The sequence below is a fragment of the Argopecten irradians genome, chromosome 13 (genome assembly GCF_041381155.1).
Source record: "Argopecten irradians isolate NY chromosome 13, Ai_NY, whole genome shotgun sequence".
In the NCBI taxonomy this organism is placed as follows: Eukaryota; Metazoa; Mollusca; class Bivalvia; order Pectinida; family Pectinidae; genus Argopecten; species Argopecten irradians.
In genome coordinates, this window is record NC_091146.1 from 32,485,069 (window position 1) to 32,507,972 (window position 22,904).

Below are 22,904 nucleotides of genomic sequence, written 5' to 3' on the forward strand. Positions count from 1 at the left end.
GCCGTTGATTTTACAGACATGAAGTCTATGTTACCGTAACCCTGTTTATCCTGCAATAGGCATACAGGCAACGCTGGTATACACATATCTCATATAAATGTGTCGTATTGTGAGATTTTAGCACGTGTGCTTATTTCACAGACCCAGTTTCGAGTGAAGCATTGTTTGGAAGACTTATATAATGTATCCGTTGATATTGTTCATCTTTGAGAAATAACCGATTTCAGTATAATGAGATTTGTGGGGGCGTATTGTGTCCTGTGTCTTGAGATAGCATATTGAGACAACACAAATATTCCACAGCCTCCCAAAATGTAGACGCCCAAACACGCAAAGAAATGCATACAAAACAGGCTGTCCGTACTACAGCAATAGGTGTCGATAGACCGATTTCATCGCATTTATTTCGAGACGGCAATGCATTTTGTAATCAATAAGAACTCAAGCAAGAATTTCAAGAGACGCATTTTATTGGAAATGTTCCTGACTGTAAACAGTCGTACAAATGACGTACTACACTTGTATTGATGACGTCACATATGAGCTGATGACAATATAATATCACAGAGATGATGAAATGAGCGTGTATTTCATGCGACACGGCGAAAGCATTAGTTTACAGTTCATGTACTGGAGAAACAAACTATGTAATCATGGTTTTGTTATTTTTGAAATTTTGCAATACAAACAAGTATCTTACATTAATGTTTCCTTGAATATCACTTCAAATATCTGAAGTTGAAACATAACATTCCCATATCCAATAATGCTATTGCCTAAACTAGTTCAGCTAGAGAATGACTATACGGGTACAAAGGCTTACTATCATTTGTCCAGTTAGCATTACATCTGTCGTACTTACGGGACAACTCCAGTGTAGCATACCGCTTACACGAGCACCTTGGCGCTAATATTGCACAAACACGAAAACACATTGCAGCATAGCATATAGCAATTACATGACGTACGTAGTAAAATAACCACGTGATGTATCACATGATGGATTATAACTACAAGGCACAATTGAAGTCAACAGCAATATATTAAGGGTTTCTATTTAATATGTAATTCTGATAATATCTAACTATTATGATCACAATGTACTATAATAGCGGAGTTGTACAGAGTTAATGAGATGATGGGAGCATGTTTCAAAGAGGTAAGATATGGAGAATAGACAAAAGCAGTTCTTTAAAACAATAACGTAGAAAGTTTGAAAATTAATAACGAAGAACTCCGATTATCCCATAACTATGATACACTTCTCAATAGAGGAGAAAAAGCTATGAATTCACCGAACATGTACGCCGCTGTTACACACGCAACAGATGAATCTAACAGAACCCCGGCAATTATTTTTCAATTCCGATTTTTACTTACATTTCCTGCCACAAGTCTGACATCCTCGATATTCCAGTGGTTCCGTTCACTTACGATCTCTACATCCCTGGACTATCTCATAGTAAAACTGGAGGCAACAGAACAGAACAGGTAATTTAGTCATATGATGTACGTCAAAAGAGCCGTATAACGGTATACTGTGGTTGACTGTGTGGCTTTGATGTTAGGCGTCGCTCTCTCTGTAGTCTTCAAAGAAAATCTTTGCTGGCCTGTGATTGGTCAAATGTTTTTCGCTGAGCTGCCTTCAATTTCACTATGAGATAGTCCAGGGGTGTAGAGATCGTAAGTGATCGGAACCCCTGGAGTATCGAGGATGCAAGTCTGATAAAATATCAATAAAATAGACACCATTAACAATGTTACATCTACACTGATGTATGTAACAACATTCCTCCAATAACATAATTCCATCTAACAAGTATAGATTTCCATCTCAAATAGTAACAAGAAATTGTAATGCAAACGTTAACAGAGTGAAAGAAAGACAAAAATTAGGACGGCGAAAAATCCTTAAAATTTGTAAATGTCAACAATTTAGTATCAGTAACCCCATAACGTAATTCAGTGGTGTATCTTCACATGAACTATAAAACATAACCCGTCGTAGAAATGTCATTCTTTATTCAGCAACGGTTCGCAATCGTTGATATGATTGTTTAGGAAACGTTTGCATGCAGTCAAACTATCAAAGGAAATATGTCATGAGAAAGACTATGCTGTCAAAAAACTGTATGTATAAGAATTATGTGACTGTTCTATAAAATAGAATAATTTAAAAAGATCTTTGTAGAGAGACATATAGATACTGACTAATGATGATTTCCCTGTAACATTTAATGGACTGGTCCGTAACAAAACTAAAGAACAGTCCATTGTTTATACAAGGATGATACAGCAAGTCACTGACTAATAAAAATACATAGCATGCAAATGTTTGTATATGATAAATATCATGAAAGCACTTGTTATAACATATTAAAAAAACTATGTACAATATCTACACATATTTTGAAATATTAACATGAAAAACATAAACCGTTTGAGAACAGCAAATTTATGAGCGAGTACATTTTTCCCATTAGGCTCTTGAAATAATAAAAAATAATTTGTATACAGCCCGTGATATTTTACCCCAGTAAAAGCGCCGTTATTAATTAACGTGATCAATATAATTCAGGAAGACAAACGGAAAATATTGCTCATGGAAAAGAACGCAATTATCATAACATTTCTTTTAAGATTGTCTATTAATTTATGCACTAATTATTAAAAGCAGTATTTAAGTTCTTGGCATATGTATATGGTCTATATATCTGAAGGTAGTGCGATTAGGGTCATGGGCAGATAACTCCAGTGTCACGTTATGATAACTTTTTGATGCTTCCATAGAATGACAAATGATGGAAACAGTATGAAAGGCAATCACGTATTTCAAAGGTCGTCTGCTGGATGGCTAATTACAAAGGTCAAAGGTCGTCTGAAAGTGACCCTGATGGTGATATAATGTGCATGTTCAGTTATAACAACGACACAACAAAGGTCATAATCAACTGACGTGTTCCAATCATAAAAAAACAACGTTTTTCTTTGAATTACGTCTTTGTATCACCGACGGTAAAGCATTGTTTTCTAACGTAAAAGAAGTTAATTTTATTCCTTACGGGACTATAGTAATACACAATATATATTAAATCTAAATGTTTAACATTATAACGATCAACCATTTATGTCTTCATCTTAAAATTACACAAACATAATATGAATGTCATTCTCTCTCACCTTAATGGATGAAATCTATATGGTTCCTTAAAAATCTCTCTCTGCTTATTCCTCGTAATAAATAACTTGCAGCATAAAAAAAAAAAAAAACTTGGCACCATACAAATTGAGGTACCATGCAACCACAAATGATGGAGGGCTTGGAATATCAAAATATCTTTATAGTTTTAGTAAATAAAGTGTGTGCTAGGTCTGAATAGCCATCACCTTCATAATGGAATTATCTGACTAACTGTATATTCCCCATATTGCTTCCAGAGGTCGGGACCAATAGCAGCCCAATCAACCCAGCAGTATGTGCCATCACTGGGAACATATTTGAACCATCCATCTCTGAATCCCTGGACACTGATAATATCCTTGATGAAATAGTCGTTGCATCATTCAGTGTCATGAAAGCTCGGTCGTGTTCCACTTAAGAAGGTTGAAAACTGAAGATTTCCTGACTGACAATGATGTACCATCTCTGTAGCAATGCACATTGAAGATATCCCCTTTCTTTTGTCCATCCTTACATCCTTGAACACTAGTGAGTTTCTTGGTCTGGTGTTTAATACACTATACACATACAACTCGTTGTCTTCTAACGTAGATAAATCGCATTCTTTCAAACCAGCAAAGAAGCTCCAACATTCTAAAATTCACTGATAATCCTTCTCAATTTGTTCAAAATATTCATAATATCTCTCATTTTTCTGAGTGTCATCTCTCTCGTTTCATTCTCTTACTATCAAATATGTACAATATATAGGTCAACACAATATATCTAGTACTTTGTACAGTTTAAAAGTCGCTCTCTTTCAGCATACTAACTCAGTATTTCCGTGCCTGCAAAACAAAAATTATATACATATAAATCAAATTTTTTTTCTTTCATACACATTTTGATGAATTTAATTTTTTTCGGTAAAATAAAATTCTTTCTTTTCTTAAATATACGATTGCACTAATTCATTTAAATTTATTTGTGAATACACATTTTTGCCATTGCAATTTTAAGAACTTTTGCATTAACGCATTCAGTAATCAAACTTTTTTTTTCTAAATAAAAAACAACTGAATGCACAACACTAAATCAGAAAGTTTGTATCTTGAAATGGTCCCTTACCATTGTGTTTGTGGGGTAGATCTATCACATTGAGATGTACATTTACCGGAGACACGTGATCGTAACCGCCTTTAGAGGACATCTGTGACTGTACTTCACTCATCTGTATAAAAATACATGATATATATATATAAAAGTTAAACAGGTTCAAGTAATGAACAAAATGAACCTAGATAATTATGTATACATACATATATATATAACGTTACCCTTTTCAAGTGGATTATAATATATGCGATTCGGGATAACTGTGACGATCAGAGAAATTGTGCAGTTTACTTGGGTTTTGCTTTATTTTGATTCCTGCCCAGTCAACAGATAGGTTATTTAAGGATCAAATCACATGTGTTGTTACAAGTAAATGTCTAACTGTGATGGTGGGACTCAGTCTTACCGTGCTGTTTGACGATGATATGCCATTTCCAATATCCCGTGATCCTATGTGTCCGGTATGACGGAAGTCTGTTGGCTGGCCAATCATACTGGGGTCGATTCTACGTCGTCGCTTCTGCTGGTATACACAAACACAAGTAAAAGATAAATCCTCTATTACCATCCACAACTATTAATGGACTTGCCATAACCCTGGAAGCATAGAAATCCCATGCTCCTGTACCGATTCCCTACCACTAAATACTGATGAAATTTGATATGTTCTCAAAGTGTACATGAAATTCTATATCCTTCAACCAAACATTGATATAATGCTGTTGCCGTTTACTGAATATATCATTAATCAGACACAATTAAAATATATTTATTATCATTTTCAACTATATACGGTTGATCCATTACAATGAAAGTCAATTGGTTGCATAATATCCGGACCCCAATTGTTATTTTTCGGACTGAAGAAGGCCCTATAGTGGCTGAATATATATTCCATAGAAATGATTTTGATTTTACTTTGAATTTATTTTGGCCTTTTATTTCGGATTATTAATATACTAGCTTTATACCGTTTTTCCTCATTCCAATTGTTATAGCTGAAATTATAAAAGGACTATATCTCTGATGATCAAGTTTATATATATTTTGCATTTATCTCCCTTCCATCACAACTCATTTATCCACATTGCATTACATGTAAATAGGACGATAAATATAGTATTAGGAAGCTCATTCCCTCTCAGCGATAGACTCGGTATGGCTGTCATCATCATTATAATCAGTGATATTCAGGATTTGAATGCTAACGATTTAAAACAGAAAATATATTTCTCATCGTTATCATATTGGTAAAGATATAGTTTCATATCCTCAATATTTAATTGAGTACATGTTAACCAAGACTCGCCCCCATTTCCATGTTTCTGAAGGCCCTAACCTAGGAGACTATATGTAACTTACCGGTTGAGGTTGTTCTGCAATACAACATGTGAAACAAAAGAGAGTGTCGCCCATCTCAGTACTCCTGGCAATCTGGAAACATAAAACATATATTGAGAAATCAATTTAAAGAGGAAATTTGTACAATCGATGTACGGATCTACGGAGAATGACTAAAAGAAATCAAGTAATATCTTGTGAAACAGGGAAATGTGGTCATATATATATAAAAACGTTGAATTGGTGTCATATCTGTAATGAATTATTATAGATATGTTTTAATTATCACAATGATTAAATGTTGCAGAATGCAAATCCACAGGTAGAGGTGTTTTCTTTAACGAAAAAAAAGAGTATTTAAATCATATCACGATATAACGCAGACTTTATTTATTCATTTTTGTATTTGTTCTTGTTTATTCAATTGTGAGCTAAAGATCTATGGTACAAATCCCTCCTCCTCTTTACAGTCACACTCAATCCTTGACACGTATCATTAAGATAGTATTACTTATAACCAGCCCTACACTTCACAATTGTATATTCAATTAAATATATTACAAAGTTTGATGATGGTGGATTAAAAAGGCCGGATAGTTTCTGAAATGAGAAGTGTGTCGCACTAGTGTCTATTGCAATTGGTGTATACCTTGGATATAATTATACAAATCCTCTTGTAAAAGCTCTGATAGGCTTTTATAGGTCTCACTAATACAGTGACTCGGTACACGCCAGATGCCATAAATGAGGTTGTCCAGCTTTATTACATAGTACACTTGTCTATAGATAAAATTGATGTGATGACCAGAATGTATCTGTATAATTGCCTAATGGTGGGTGGTAGATCTGGTCCATTGGTCAGGGGGAAGGTGACCGCTGTGGTGTATGGCATGTGTACCTGGTTGTAAAGGTCTGTATAACCAACGTGATTGTCTGGGGATGTACAGAGATAATTGGTGATAGAACGATTGGTAACTATCTGGTAATTATATCGCCTGAGCTAGTGACCGTAAAGGTCTGTACATCAGACTCTGTGCTATCAAATGCAGTGTTAGGATCTACAGGTTGATCATTATTGCCCCGGGGTGTGGTGAGATATGTAAAAGGATGCCCTGTATCTGGAAATACCCTTTTGTTACATCTTTTTCTACATTGTGAAAATTAATCCCTGCCAAGTACCCCTGTTGCACTTCTGGTCGAACATCCCCACCCCCGGGGTCGACCTATCTCAAATAAAATGAATGAGATCTGACTAAGCTCACAATGAAGATGTTGATCTACGTCAGTGAATTTGTGTGTGTATTGTAATTATCAAATTGTCTCGTCCAGGTAACTAATATACACGCATATATATGCAGTAAATCATAGCGAGTTACATGCAGGTAAATGTGTATATAAAATTGGGTGTGGCTATACATGAGAGGACATACAGGTAATTCTAATTCAAAGGAGATTATGTCACAAAATTTGTCTTCTGAAATTGCGATTTAGGTTTGTGAAGATGGTTGAAGGGTTTTTTCCTGAGGGTTTTTTGGAGATGTTAATTGGCCCCAATTGAAATTACAAATGTATATAATATTTTAGCCGAATTATTAAAATTTCTCTTGAAAAATCTTTCCTAATTCATCATTTTTCATCCCAAATTGGAAAGTGAGAAAAAGCCCTGGTTTATTTGGGTTCCAAATAGTTTTTACCAAGAGACGAGGCAAATAAATATATCCAACAGCATACAATCTTCAAATGATTTTATAATGTTTTAGCTGTTGAAATGAACAGATCTAGAGAAAACCCCAAATACTTTGTAGGAAATTAAATTTAGCGGTAAGTATATATGACTTTATTAAAAAGTAAAACTGAACTAAAGCATAACTGAACATTCATGGTTGAATAATTTAAGTAACGTAGACCAAGATTTGTATTAAATCATTCATGTGCATCATATATCGACATATATCGTAAACAAATCTTCCATATATCAAAAACCTGTCTTGTGCATGTTAAACCAACCAGCTTTACTCTAAACATTTGTCAATATCCATGGAGTTTGAATGAACATTGTGAACTCTTAATCCTGTAACTAGAAGATGAATTTCAATTCAAAGTACCTTTTTATTTTGTTTGATTCTTGCAAACTGTTGAAACACAATTTAACAAAGGATTACAATTTATTGATTACTCGTGCCCTATCCGGTCGTCGAACTCACGATCTACGGCACCAAATCGCCTAGCCAAACAGATATACCTGCGCCTTTTACCATCGCGCCACATTTACCTCCTCCTAAAAAAAGACGTTTCAATGACGAACTGATAGTCGGTTCGATATGCTGACATGGTCACTGTGGAAATTCGGAAATAGCACTAGTAATAATCAATAAATTGTCATCCTTTGTAAAATTGTGTTTCTTTGATATGTCCAATTACTTAAAGATGTTCCACCAATTACAATAATTGGTATTTAATCGTGTATATATATGTCTAATTAACACAAATATTAATATAAAGTCATTCGTTTTGCCTTTGGTGCATGAGCGATCAGTATTTCATTCCATATAGGATATAGTGCCACGGATTTTTTCGGGATGCAATTAATCATTTTTCATATTTTCACTTGAAGTCAAATGAGAAGCTCAAACTTTCTAATGGTGGTAATGGTGTAAAATAAGTAACTTTTGTGACTGAAGAAAAATACTAAATCATCTATTGCTGTTTTTTGATAGTGAAAAAAGACCATTTGTCGGCGGTGGAGCATCTTTAAAGACAATGTATCTTTGTTGATCCAAAGGTTTTTTTTGAATTTCCTGTTGAAATTGTACTTCGTTGATGATTATACAATGTATGTATATATATATATTCGTGGATAAATTGAAATTTGAAAAGTTGTATTATTATCGTACCAGTGTACCACCGACTAATCTATATATAATTTATATATAATCTATAAACAAATTTGCATATAATCTATAAATAATCTACATATATAATATATAAATAATCTATATAAAATCTACAAATAATCTATATATAATCTACGAATAATCTATATAAAATCTATTAATAATATATTTATCTTCTATATAAATTCTATGAATAATATATGAATAATCTATATGAGATCTATATAAAATCTTCATATATAATTTTTGAATAATATATAAATAATCTATACATTATGTGTGAATAACATATTAATAATCTATGAATAATATATTGAAAATCTATGAATGATATTTATATATATAATCTATATAAAATCTGTAAATAATATATAGGAAATTTATAAATCATCTGTGTATGATGTATATATAATCTATAAATAATATGTATAATATATATATATATAATCTACAAATAATATGTATATAATCTATATATTATCTTTTAATAATCTAAATAATAAATAAATAATCTATATAAATATTATGTATAAAATCTATAAATGATATATAATTAATGTATATAACATCTATAAATAATGTATATAAAATCTATAAATAATCTATATTTAATATACAAACAATCTGTATTTAATCTATAAATAATCTATATATAATCTATAAAATTAAATAATTTATATATAATCATTCTACATATATATACCATATTGCGCATTCCATCAATCAAATTATCAATCTTAACAATATCAGCCCACTTTATTCCTAAAGACAGAAGGCACCATGTATACAAATCACCTGTCGTCCATGGTGCAATTTTATCTGGCCCTTCTTCATTTCATATTACCACTATTTCCCATAATTCCACTAAAGGGACATATCTCAAATTTATTGCATAGTTTCCCCTAGAACCATAGTCGAGAAAATTGGGACTGATAATTCAACAAGATGGCCGACAGGTAATTATATAACTATATTTTAACTTCAACAAAGTTTGTTATCGCTATTTCTCAGAAAGCACTGAAGTCTTTGCCACAACATCGTGCACATTGCCCATATTTTATGACGACACAACTGTCTTGCTGCTATGTAGACTTGATGTGAAGCTTCCTTATGTGTATTCAATATTTCAAAAAAAAGAGACAAAATGGTATTTCCATAACTGGCATAGATTATGCCAAGATCCCTCTGGGATCACCTGCCGATATCAAGTATGATGCATACTTGCCTACATTTTGAAAGTCTGATCATGGGGGTAATTTCACATGTTTAAACTTTTAACCTCAAGAAAGTCTATTTAGTAACCCCCTATGAAGAAATCAAAGGTTGAATTTTGCAAATTTTGACCTCTTTTTTCTAATGGTATAGTAAGATTTTTGACATTTTGAATATTAAAGAATTTGAACTTGTTAAAATGGCCTCAAATAAAGGTTCAAAATCGTGAGTCTCCCTACAAAATAGGGAGGGTTGGCAAGCATGATGATGTCCACACAAGATGGTAGACTATAATAAAATCTGATCTTATTGACCTCTAAAAACCCCTTTATGATTCATAGGAAATAACTGTTCAGTATAGTTACGTAAAACTTTCTTTATGCACATGACAACTAGCTGTAGTAAACAGGAAATTTCACATTCAGGACAACAATTTCTCACACAGAAAAGTTTCTTGTGTTATTGATGTTGCTTTTTATCATTTTACATATACTAAAGTATAGAAGGGCCATGCAGCCTATAGGTGTTCAGAACTGTTCACAAATAATTTTTAAGTGAATTTGCAAATCAGATTTACTTTTTCGAAATTAAACTTCACTTCTTGTTAGTGTATTTCTGTTAGAGTTGAATAAACAAAATTAATATACACTTCTATAGCTTTAGCAGATTGATGCAAAAATGACAATTAGATGTAATTTTGATGAGATGTTCCAGAGCTAGCTGTCTGGTACAGAGTTTAGACTATATAGTGTAATGCACAAACAAAGTTTGTGTACATGTGTGTACAGACTAATAGCTATATATATATAGTTACACTGTAATTGTGTATACGTATTTATAAACAGATATCTGTCTGCAATTTAATGAAGCTTACCATATGTTCATCATAATTTGTGTCCATTGTCCTTTTAAAATTATAATCCCCTTTATACTTCCTTTTTTATACAGTATAACAGAACTAGCTTTAGATATAATCATGGGTTTTAAAGCATCTACCACATTTATCTGTCAACATTGATCATGATGGTGTTGATATATATATATATATATACTACTTACCCCCTTACCCACATTCCCCATGTTTTTAATATCAAATATATATCTTTATAAACTCGCTGTATAACCACTGGACCATAATACTACAATTATTTCCATAAGTCATTAAGGGAGGAATACGTATACAACATTTATACTTTGTGTAGGGCAAGAAATATCCCGGGTCCGATGGCCTGAAACCAGTAAAATATGCTCCCGGGCAAGTGAAAATTGGTGTAAACTTCCCGGTTTTAATGTTAATTACCTTGTTTTGGGTTAAATTAGGCTAATATCACAAATTTGGGCAAGTGGTTTTCAAAATAAGTTTCTTGCCCTGTTTGTGAAATTTATACTTCATAGTTTGTGTACATAAACATTTATATTATGTGTAATTTATACTGTATGTAGAGGGATGTATTATATATAGACATTTATACTTTGTGAATTTAAACATTTATACTATATGTGTTGTGGAATGTATATAAACGTTTATAATTTGTGAAGTAGGATGTTTGTATATATATATAAATATTTATACTTTGTGTAGTGGAATGTATATAAACGTTTATACTTTGTGAAGTGGAATGTATATAAACGTTTATACTTTGTGTAGTGGAATGTATATAAACGTTTATACTTTGTGTAGTGGAATGTATATAAACGTTTATACTTTGTGTAGTGGAATGTATATAAACATTTATACTTTGTGTAGTGGAATGTATATAAACATTTATACTTTGTGTAGTGGAATGTATATAAACATTTATACTTTGTATAGTGGAATGTATATAAACATTTATACTTTGTATAGTACAATGTATAATAAACATTTATACTTTGTGTAGTGGAATGTATATCAACATTTATACTTTGTGTAGTGGAATGTAGATAAACATTTATACTTTGTATAGTGGAATGTATATAAACATTTATACTTTGTATAGTGGAATGTATATAAACATTTATACTTTGTATAGTACAATGTATAATAAACATTTATACTTTGTGTAGTACAATGTATATAAACATTTATACTTTGTGTAGTGGAATGTATATAAACATTTATACTTTGTGTAGTGGAATGTATATAAACATTTATACTTTGTGTAGTGGAATGTATATAAACGTTTATACTTTGTGTAGTACAATGTATAATAAACATTTATACTTTGTGTAGTGGAATGTATATAAAGGTTTATACTATATGTGTTGTGGAATGTATATAAACATTTATACTTTGTGTAGTGGAATGTATATAAACATTTATACTTTGTGTAGTGAAATGTATATAAACATTTATACTTTATGTAGTGAAATGTATATAAATATTTATACTTTGTGTAGTGGAATGTATATAAACATTTATACTTTGTGTAGTACAATGTATATAAACATTTATACTTTGTGTAGTTGGATGTATATAAACATTTATACTTTGTGTAGTGGAATGTATATAAACATTTATACTTTGTGTAGTACAATGTATATAAACATTTATACTTTGTGTAGTGGAATGTATATAAACATTTATACTTTGTGTAGTACAATGTATATAAACATTTATACTTTGTGTAGTACAATGTATATAAACATTTATACTTTGTGTAGTACAATGTATATAAACATTTATACTTTGTGTAGTACAATGTATATAAATATTTATACTTTGTGTAGTGGAATGTATATAAACATTTATACTTTATGTAGTAGAATGTATATAAACATTTATACTTTGTGAAGTACAATGCATATAAACATTTATACTTTGTGTAGTGGAATGTATATAAACATTTATACTTTGTGTAGTGGAATGTATATAAACATTTATACTTTGTGTAGTACAATGTATATAAACATTTATACTTTGTGTAGTACAATGTATATAAACATTTATACTTTGTGTAGTGGAATGTATATAAACGTTTATACTTTGTGTAGTGGAATGTATATAAACGTTTATACTTTGTGTAGTGGAATGTATATAAACGTTTATACTTTGTGTTGTGGAATATATATAAACATTTATACTTTGTGTAGTGGAATTGAATATAAACATTTATACTTTGTGTAGTGGAATATATATAAACATTTATACTCTGTGTAGTGGAATGTATATAAAACGTTTATACTTTGTGTAGTGGAATGTATATAAACGTTTATACGTTGTGTAGTGGAATGTATATAAACATTTATACTTTGTGTAGTGGAATGTATATAAACATTTATACTTTGTGTAGTGGAATGTATCTAAACATTTATACTTTGTGTAGTGGAATGTATATAAACATTTATACTTTGTATAGTGGAATGTATATAAACATTTATACTTTTATGTAGTGGAATGTATATAAAAATTTATACTTTGTGTAGTGGAATGTATCTAAACATTTATACTTTGTGTAGTGGAATGTATATAAACATTTATACTTTGTATAGTGGAATGTATCTAAACGTTTATACTTTGTGTAGTGGAATGTATATAAATGTTTATACTTTGTGTAGTGGAATGTATATAAACATTTATACTTTATGTAGTGGAATGTATATAAAAATTTATACTTTGTGTAGTGGAATGTTTATAAACATTTATACTTTGTGTAGTACAATGTATAATAAACATTTATACTTTATGTGTAGTGGAATGTATATAAACATTTATACTTTAATTTGTGTAGTACAATGTATAATAAACATTTATACTTTATGTAGTGGAATGTATATAAACATTTATACTTTGTGTAGTGGAATATATATAAACATTTATACTTTGTGTAGTGGAATGTATATAAACATTTATACTTTGTGTAGTGGAATGTATTTAAACATATATACGTTATGTAGTGGAATGTATATAAACATTTATACTTTGTGTAGTGGAATGTATATAAACATTTATACTTTGTGTAGTGGAATATATATAAACATTTATACTTTGTGTAGTGGAATGTATATAAACATTTATACTTTGTGTAGTTGAATGTATATAAACATTTATATGTTATGTAGTGGAATGTATATAAATATTTATACTTTGTGTAGTGGAATGTATATAAACATTTATACTTTGTGTAGTGGAATGTATATAAACATTTATACTTTGTGTAGTGGAATATATATAAACATTTATACTTTGTGTAGTGGAATGTATATAAACATTTATACTTTGTGTAGTGGAATGTATATAAACACTTTTTGTTTGTAGTGGAATGTATATAAACATTTTTTGTGTGTAGTGGAATGTATCTAAACATCCATACTATATGTGTTGTGGAATATACATAATTGTTTATACTCTAATTTGTGTAGAGGAATATATATAAACATTTATACTTTGTGTAGTGGAATGTATATAAACGTTTATACTAAATATGAAGTGGAATGTATATAAACATTCATACTTTGTGTAGTGGAATGTATATAAACATTTTTACTTTGTGTAGTGGAATGTATATAAACATTTATACTTTGTGTAGTGGAATGTATATAAACATTTATACTTTGTGTAGTGGAATGTATATAAACATTTATACTTTGTGTAGTGGAATGTATATAAACATTTATACTTTGTGTAGTGGAATGTATATAAACGTTTATACTTTGTGTAGTGGAATGTATATAAACATTTATACTTTGTGTAGTGGAATGTATATAAACATTTATACTTTGTGTAGTGGAATGTATATAAACGTTTATACTTTGTGTAGTGGAATGTATATAAACATTTATACTTTGTGTAGTGGAATGTATATAAACATTTATACTTTGTGTAGTACAATGTATATAAACATTTATACTTTGTGTAGTGGAATGTATATAAACGTTTATACTTTGTGTAGTGGAATGTATATAAACATTTATACTTTATGTAGTGGAATGTATATAAACGTTTATACTTTGTGTAGTGGAATGTATATAAACATTTATACTTTATGTAGTGGAATGTATATAAACATTTATACTTTATGTAGTACAATGTATAATAAACATTTATAATTTGTGTAGTGGAATGTATATAAACATTTATACTTTGTGTAGTGGAATGTATATAAACATTTATACTTTGTGTAGTGGAATGTATATAAACGTTTATACTTTGTGTAGTGGAATGTATATAAACATTTATACTTTATGTAGTGGAATGTATATAAACGTTTATACTTTGTGTAGTGGAATGTATATAAACATTTATACTTTGTGTAGTGGAATGTATATAAATAGTTTATACTTTGTGTAGTGGAATGTATATAAACATTTATACTTTATGTAGTGGAATGTATATAAACATTTATACTTTGTGTAGTGGAGTGTATATAAACATTTATACTTTGTGTAGTGAAATGTATATAAACGTTTATACTTTGTGTAGTGGAATGTATATAAACGTTTATACTTTATGTAGTGGAATGTATATAAACATTTATACTTTATGTAGTACAATGTATAATAAACATTTATACTTTGGGTAGTGGAATGTATATAAACGTTTATACTTTGTGTAGTGGAATGTATATAAACATTTATACTTTGTGTAGTGGAATGTATATAAACATTTATACTTTGTGTAGTGGAATGTATATAAACATTAATACTTTGTGTAGTGGAATATGTATATAAACATTTATACTTTGTGTAGTGGAATATGTATATAAACGTTTATACTTTGTGTAGTGGAATGTATATAAACATTTATACTTTGTGTAGTGGAATGTATATAAACATTTATACTTTGTGAAGTGGAATGTATCTAAACATTTATACGTTGTGTAGTGGAATGTATATAAACATTTATACTTTGTGTAGTGGAATGTATATAAACGTTTATACTTTATGTAGTGGAATGTATATAAACATTTATACTTTGTGTAGTGAAATGTATATAAACATTTATACTTTGTGTAGTGGAATATATATAAACATTTATACTTTATGTAGTGGAATGTATATAAACATTTATACGTTGTGTAGTGAAATGTATATAAACATTTATACGTTGTGTAGTGAAATGTATATAAACATTTATACTTTGTGTAGTGGAATGTATATAAACATTTATACTTTATGTAGTGGAATGTATATAAACATTTATACTTTGTGTAGTGGAATGTATATAAACATTTATACTTTGTGTAGTGAAATGTATATAAAAATTTATACTTTGTGTAGTGAAATGTATATAAACATTTATACTTTGTGTAGTGGAATGTATATAAACATTTATACTTTATGTAGTGGAATGTATATAAACATTTATACGTTGTGTAGTGGAATGTATATAAACATTTATACTTTGTGAAGTGGAATGTATAATAAACATTTATACTTATAACCCAGGCCAAAACTAAACAAGAGCTGTTGGAGAACAGCAAAGCTCGCCTATTCAGAAGAAGTTGATGTTCAAGTATTTACTATTTAAAGATGGAAATATGACAAATTATTTAAACATGGAAATATGACAAATTAACAGACTCAAAACCCCCCTAAAGGGCCCCAAACTGGTTGTATGGTCACGTTCAGCATCCATACACATTAGGAAAATAAAATCATAAACTTTTATGATGACTTATGCTTAAACAATTGACAAAACAGAAACTTACTCAAAAACTTTAACATGGAAATATGACAAATTAACAGACTCAAAAACCCTCTAAAGGCCCCCAAATTGGTTGTATTATCACGTTCAGCATCCATACACAATAGGAAAATAAAATCATAAACATTTATGATGACTTATGCTTAAACAATTGACAAAACAGAAACTTACTCAAAAACTTTAACGTGAAATGGGATGCCAACGCCGACGCCGACGCCGGGGTGACAACATTAGCTCCCCCTATTCTTCGAATAGGCAAGGTAAAAAATGTTTGTTTTGCCTAAACCCTACCTACTCATTTGAAACCACCCCCTCCTCAAATTATTTTTATTGAAGTTTCAAACTTTCATTTTCATTTTATTGACATATTTTTATAACTTGTTTTCATTGATGAAACAGATCTTTATATCTTTTACAATGGTATTTGCCTGTCTTGTTACTTATCCTTGACACTCATTGGATATGTAGTGAATCATAGTAAGTGATGTATATAAATTTGGCTTTAAAAGAAATAGAGAAAGCAATTAGAATAAACTTTGTAAATAAATTAAAATATTTTTCCTACCCAGTCATAAAGTCTTGGGTAGAGTTTAGGCAAACACACAATTTATTAATTCTGGCCCAACAGCCAGCCTGAACCTGTACTTCCTCCAATTCTAAACACATATAGGATATATTTCTCATTTTTGAGGATTTTAAAGGAAACTCCTGTACACACACACACACACACACCACACACACACACACACACAAAAAAACATGAATGTAGAAACAATAGGATGGAGTTTGGTTAGGAAGAAACAATAGGATGGAGTTTGGTTAGGAATACTGACCACATATTGTGCTGTGGTCTTCAGTTAATAACCTAATCAAAACAGGTGAGATGAAGATACGTGGTCAATTCTACAGGTCCCTTAATTTGTGCTCCTTATATTATAAGAAGTTGAGCTTGTTACTAAATATAGATTTTTAGAACACGGATGTCACACTTAATGTATATATATGTACTTCCACAGAGTATAACAGACATGTGTGAATTCCTCTACAGCTGATGGAAATATAATCATAAGTCTGACCCAATGCTGCTGGTTGAACAAGGGAGGGGGATATATATATATGGTGGTTATAATATTATGAATGTGGGAGTGGGGGAAGGGATTTTGATGAAACAGAAAGGGGAGGAGGTTATACTGTGTATGTTTGTAGGCCTAGGTTGTACTGTTGGGAAGGGACAGTTGGAGTTGGTGGCAGGGTGAGGTAATTGCTTGAGGGACAGTGGGGTGGGGTTGTTAGCTGTTTAAAGGATAATGGGAGGACGGGTAGCTGTTTGAGTGACAGTGGGGGGTGTAAGCTGTTTGAGAAACAGTGGGGTGGGGTTGTTAGCTGTTTGTGTGACAGTGGGGGGGGGGGGGTATAAGCTGTTTGAGAGACAGTGGGGTGGGGTTGTTAGCTATTTAAGGGATGGTGGGATAAGCTGTTTGAGGGATGGTGGGATAAGCTGTTTGAGGACAGTGGGGAAAAGCTGTTTGAGGGACAGTGGGGGGGGGGGGGGGGGGGGGGTTTATTAGCTGGTTGAGGGACGGTAGGGGGTAGCTGTTTAGGCAATGGAGGGTTAGTTGGTTAGTTGAGTTTGAGGGTGGTGGTTGAGGGCCAGTATTATAGTTTTGGCATTTCCTGCCAGATACTATGGTATATATATATGCACTCTTTGACCCATTGAGTTGTACTATACTGATATTGCTTAAACACAAATGTATTGAATCATTATACCGTACTTCCTGTAACTAGTACCCAGAGTGCTTAAATTATTTTAACAAAGGAGATGCTTATTAGAATATTAGGCAACCAAACTATAATGTATATGCTGGACAGAAAAACACTAAAAACAAAGTTCAGCCATATTTTAATCTCTTTCTGCATTCATAGCACTTTTATTAATCTGCCACGATAAACATTGATAATATTCCTTCTTTCTTTTGAGTTCCATTATCTAAAACTCACGATTATTATACACCTCACATGCCATAAATAAATCTCATGTAAATTGGTATGCAAATTTGAAGTTATAAGCAACACACAGTTGTAACACATCATTTTTCCATGGGAACCAGACTACCTGATATATTCATCTTTAAAGAGGCAGGGTTCGGACTGGATGTTCCATAAATGGGAACCCATAATATTAATATTAGAATGGAGCTTCAGAAAAAGTGGAGTCCTTTTGATTTTCTATGCTTTAAAATTATATGGGGCGGTGTAAACACAACACTAGAGAAGATTTTCTTTATCTACAGTACTGTAATATTATAAGCTAAGGTTAATCGCTTATGAAATATTTGAATTGATGATAGTTGAGGTATCTACCCACAAGGGCAGATAACTCTGTAATATGCAAACATGGAATAGTGCACTAAGAAACTTACAGAACTTATCACATCATATTAAGTTAGTTTATCATAGTATAAATCTACATGTTTCAGTTACAGTGTAATCTCCTTTATGGTTTTTCTGATCCAGGCCTTGTGAATATATACAGGAATTTTCCCCCTGATTTTAACTGAACATAAATACTGTACATGTTTTAGATCTATGATATGGAGTAATACAGGCCTAACACTGAGCTATGAGAATCTACAGACAGTGTGTTAAGATCAAGCACCTGTTACATTAAAACATTATACAGTAAAATAGAGTTAAACATTCAACAACAATTTAATTGGGAAACAGAGAAGGGTTAAACTGATCTGAATAAGTAGCAAGTGTGAATTAAATATATCCTTGAAATTTATGTAGTTTTAAGCAGATAATGAATGCTATGTTTTGTCGTGAAATAGCCCAGTCTGTGTGAAATATCAGATGGAAAACCTCAGTCTATCATTCTATCACTTATTTAGCTATCTCTCTAATGTTATATATGTTTTATGATCTTAATGCAGTTTGGTTGAAGAAGCTTTTAAACTGAATGTAACAATGCTCGGTAAAGATGTGTTTTTATATATTCCTTATACTTCTGTTAAAACTAACAATGCTTTGGTAACAATATGTTTTTATATCTGCATATAGTTACACTTCAATTAAAGCTAACAATGCTTTTGCTAAAATGTGTTCTTATAATGTAGAATTCTGGATCTGCTACACAGTTTAACTTTAATTTGATCATAAATGGTTGCTAGATTACTGAGGATAATCAAATGCAAGCTAACCAGACGTTAATACCAGGAACTCAAACAGATAACGTTAAGGCCTATATATATCCTGTACATGATACTTTTTTTCCTCAAATATAAATAAATATAAACTTCATTTATTTTACATCAATTGAGAAACAAGTCAAACAACTTATGCAAATCTCACTTTTGATGGCCTGGATGGAAGTGTGTAAGGGATCTTAGTGTTGGAGGAAACCTGAGACTGTGTAATATATATAAAGCTAACCAGACCTAACAACGGAGACCCAACTATGATTATATGAATTGTCTTCAGGAAACTGCAGTTAATATTTATATAATAATTATTATGCAGAGGCCTTACACTGATTGAATTGATCCCGAAAGCTTATACATTATAAATATCAATATGATTGAATTGATCCTGAAAGCTTATACATTATAAATATCAATATGAAATAATATTCTTAAGAAGACATATATATATATATTCATGTAATTAAAGGTGCTCGCATGACTAGATTCATGTAATTACCATGTATCGTTTATTTTTTTCTGAATCACTACCTTGTATATACTCCATGTATATTGTAAATAAATGTTTTATGATAAATAGTTTGTAAAATTTGAACTTACTTTTATGTGAATGTGTTTGACTGTTGTATGCTAACAAGGCTTTTTGCTACAGATATCCAAAGCTCAAACAGAAGCTAGTTACTGACCCTATCCTCACACCTTCCCCACATTTCACCCAAAAAATCTGATAAGACTTGAATGGTAGGCCCACCACAGGTTTTTTGTTTCTATATAACACCCTAGCCTGCAAGTGGCAATAGATTGTACACTACTGCTATAAGACTGGTACTGAACTCAAACACCCCTGGGGACACATTTAGACTCTTCTAAATCAGAGACTGGGCCAGTCCATTATGAAATTTCAGGGGTGAATAAGTTTTATAAGTTTACATATAGATCTCTTATTATCTGTACCAATTTGGGATATATGTTAATTTAAGTTTAAGACCAACACTTTTAAAATTTAAAAGATAATTATGCAAAGGAATATCCTGATGGCTGATGATGATATATATGATGATGATTTGAATAACCTATGATATTGATAATATTATAGCCATTAAAAAAAAAGCTGAGTGACAGAGTGCGAGACTATATATCATGAAATGGTGAATGTACAAGAGGAAAGTTGTTGACTGTTGTTTTTATATATATATATATATATATACATGTACACATGTATCAGCATTCTATGCAGAATTTTTTTAAGGCGAGTCCAGAACACTAATTTTCAGATTTTGGAGAGTCCCAGTACATGTATAAAGAATGACAGAGGGTTCTCAAAATTTTTGTGAGTACCACAGGAAAATCGTGAGTCCAGGACTCGTCTAGCTATAGGTGAGTCCCGTAAGTCACTGTAATACATGTACAAATCACATCAACAACTTATGATACATTACAAATAATCATCAGTGATTATGAAGGCTTGATAACAAATTATGTCATCATCTCATTGTTGTTTCCATGTTTTAAATTGAAGACAATTATAAAAATTCCAATATTTCATCAACATTGCTGTTCTCATTGTTCAAAATCACACCTATTACTCCAGCTTTCATAAGGATTATTATTAAAGATGGGCCGCAAATCACAAATTTGGTTACATATTATATATATATATATAACATATGGACAATATGGTACTGGGAGTCAAAATTGACTCTTACTGCGATAAGTGAATGAATGGGCTGATATTCCGAACATTCACAGATGTATTTGATACAGATGTTTACAGACAATATGGAGCTAGTGATGTCAGTTACCAGTCAGTCATGATCAAGCAACAGTTGTTTATGATAGCAGTAATACAGACATAACTTGTGATATGATATATGCCGTGACATTAACCTGATATACATTGGTATAATGAGATATATCCATGCAAGTGTATTGCATAAACTCACTAATCAAGGGCTCTAAAATTAATTATTAATTAATGTGATATATGTATACATATAGATTATGAATTGTGTGTAATTTTTTCTAAATCTACAAATAATGAATAATGTGTGCATTTTTTCTTCTTAATCTATAAATATGAATAATGTGTGCATTTTTTTTCTTAATCTATAAATATGAATAATGTGTGTATTTTTCTTCTTAATCTATATAAATAATTCTAATATTAAATAAGCATATAATCAATCATATATTCATACAGTTGTATGTTATATGTATCTATATATCTTAAATTTATTAATCACTATTTATTGATCAATCAGGTTGTTCTATTTTATGACAATGAGACAGCCATAAATATGTGGCTTACATTTGTACTTGTAGGCTATGGCCTTGTCAATTTAAACCAAATGATGATCAGAATACATCTTCAGATTCATGATTACCCTGTTAAGCTCTGGATAAAACATAAACTTTTGTGACAGGGTGACAGAAACAAAACATGACTGTGTGTTTTGTAAGCCAGACCTAGAGTGGCAGAATAAAAATACCGTATATGATCCAATACGCGACCAGCGCATTAAAAAAATTAATATGTGCCCAGGATGTTTCAAAAAATGAAACTGCTTAATCAGACAAAATAATTGCAAAACTTAAACAGTTTTTTTTTGTTTTAGTCTTATGACAGGGCATTTGAAATGAGGCCTCAAATAGGGGAGGAGCGTGTATATAGCGACATGGTATTTATTGGGTCGAAGTTGGTAAGGTGAAAAGGCACTCTGGTTTTGATGTATTTATATATAACAGTGTAATATAGTCTATTCAATTAATAGCTGAAAATTCAATTATAAACCATATACAATATAAAAATTGATAATACTCAGATAAAAATGAAATGGTGATAGTTCAAAAACATACTTGAAAATACGTATAGGGTGTGAATCGAAGGAAAGGTAAGAAAAATGAGAGAAAGAGGTACCGGCTTGAAGTTTATATCAATACTGATTCTTACCTGCTGTCTGATCTGTATGATGTGATAGAACTCACTTATCCAGGAGAGCAGAACCAACGCCCAAATATGTTCCTTTCGTCACCCGATTAAGATGATAACCTCGAGTAATAGTATGAGTAATCCACCATCACTGGTTATAACAAAATGGCGACCTGGTTGTTTATCGACAGACTTAATTCTCTCCGTGTCTCGGGTTTGTGCCTTCTCCGGATATACAAACTCACCACAGGAAATTCTTAATCTGGAGCCTCCCTAGTTCTGACACAAAATCATACACATTGTGAGACATTGTAGTGAAAGTTCGGCATAACTTCGTCCCGGAAAAAGGTCCTTCACAGTTTCCTTCTCACTGACCTGACCCGGAAGTGAATTTTGAGTTTGACAGTGAAATACATATTTTTTT

At 31.1% G+C, this 22,904-nt stretch overlaps 1 protein-coding gene across 4 annotated transcripts; it reads right to left on the minus strand.

Moving 5' to 3' along the window:
* Nucleotides 1–452: 452 nt before the first annotated feature.
* LOC138306405 (CDC42 small effector protein 2-like) lies at nt 453–22,855 on the minus strand. Of its 4 annotated transcripts, none has more exons than XM_069246849.1 (5): nt 22,502–22,855; nt 5,639–5,710; nt 4,683–4,796; nt 4,289–4,391; nt 453–4,008 (listed from the first exon to the last, which is right to left on the minus strand). In XM_069246849.1, exons 2-5 carry the CDS (start codon nt 5,690–5,692, stop codon nt 3,989–3,991), a joined length of 291 nt encoding a protein of 96 aa, XP_069102950.1. In that variant the 5' UTR covers nt 5,693–5,710; nt 22,502–22,855; the 3' UTR covers nt 453–3,988. The 4 variants fall into 4 exon arrangements, with proteins under 4 accessions (XP_069102950.1, XP_069102948.1, XP_069102952.1 ...); XM_069246847.1 differs by having other exon boundaries at nt 4,683–4,799; XM_069246851.1 differs by having other exon boundaries at nt 5,639–5,717.
* Nucleotides 22,856–22,904: the final 49 nt, after the last annotated feature.

What these genes read in the sequence shown, in the direction of transcription:
- LOC138306405 (XM_069246847.1), bottom strand. Translation starts at nt 5,692, where the DNA reads ATGGGCGACACTCTCTTTTGTTTCACATGTTGTATTGCAGAACAACCT. An exon ending in TTGCAGAACAACCTCAACCG is followed by an intron (nt 4,800 to 5,638) that starts GTAAGTTACATA and finishes TGTGTATACCAG; the next exon opens with CAGAAGCGACGACGTAGAAT. An exon ending in TATCATCGTCAAACAGCACG is followed by an intron (nt 4,392 to 4,682) that starts GTAAGACTGAGT and finishes ATTTTTATACAG; the next exon opens with ATGAGTGAAGTACAGTCACA.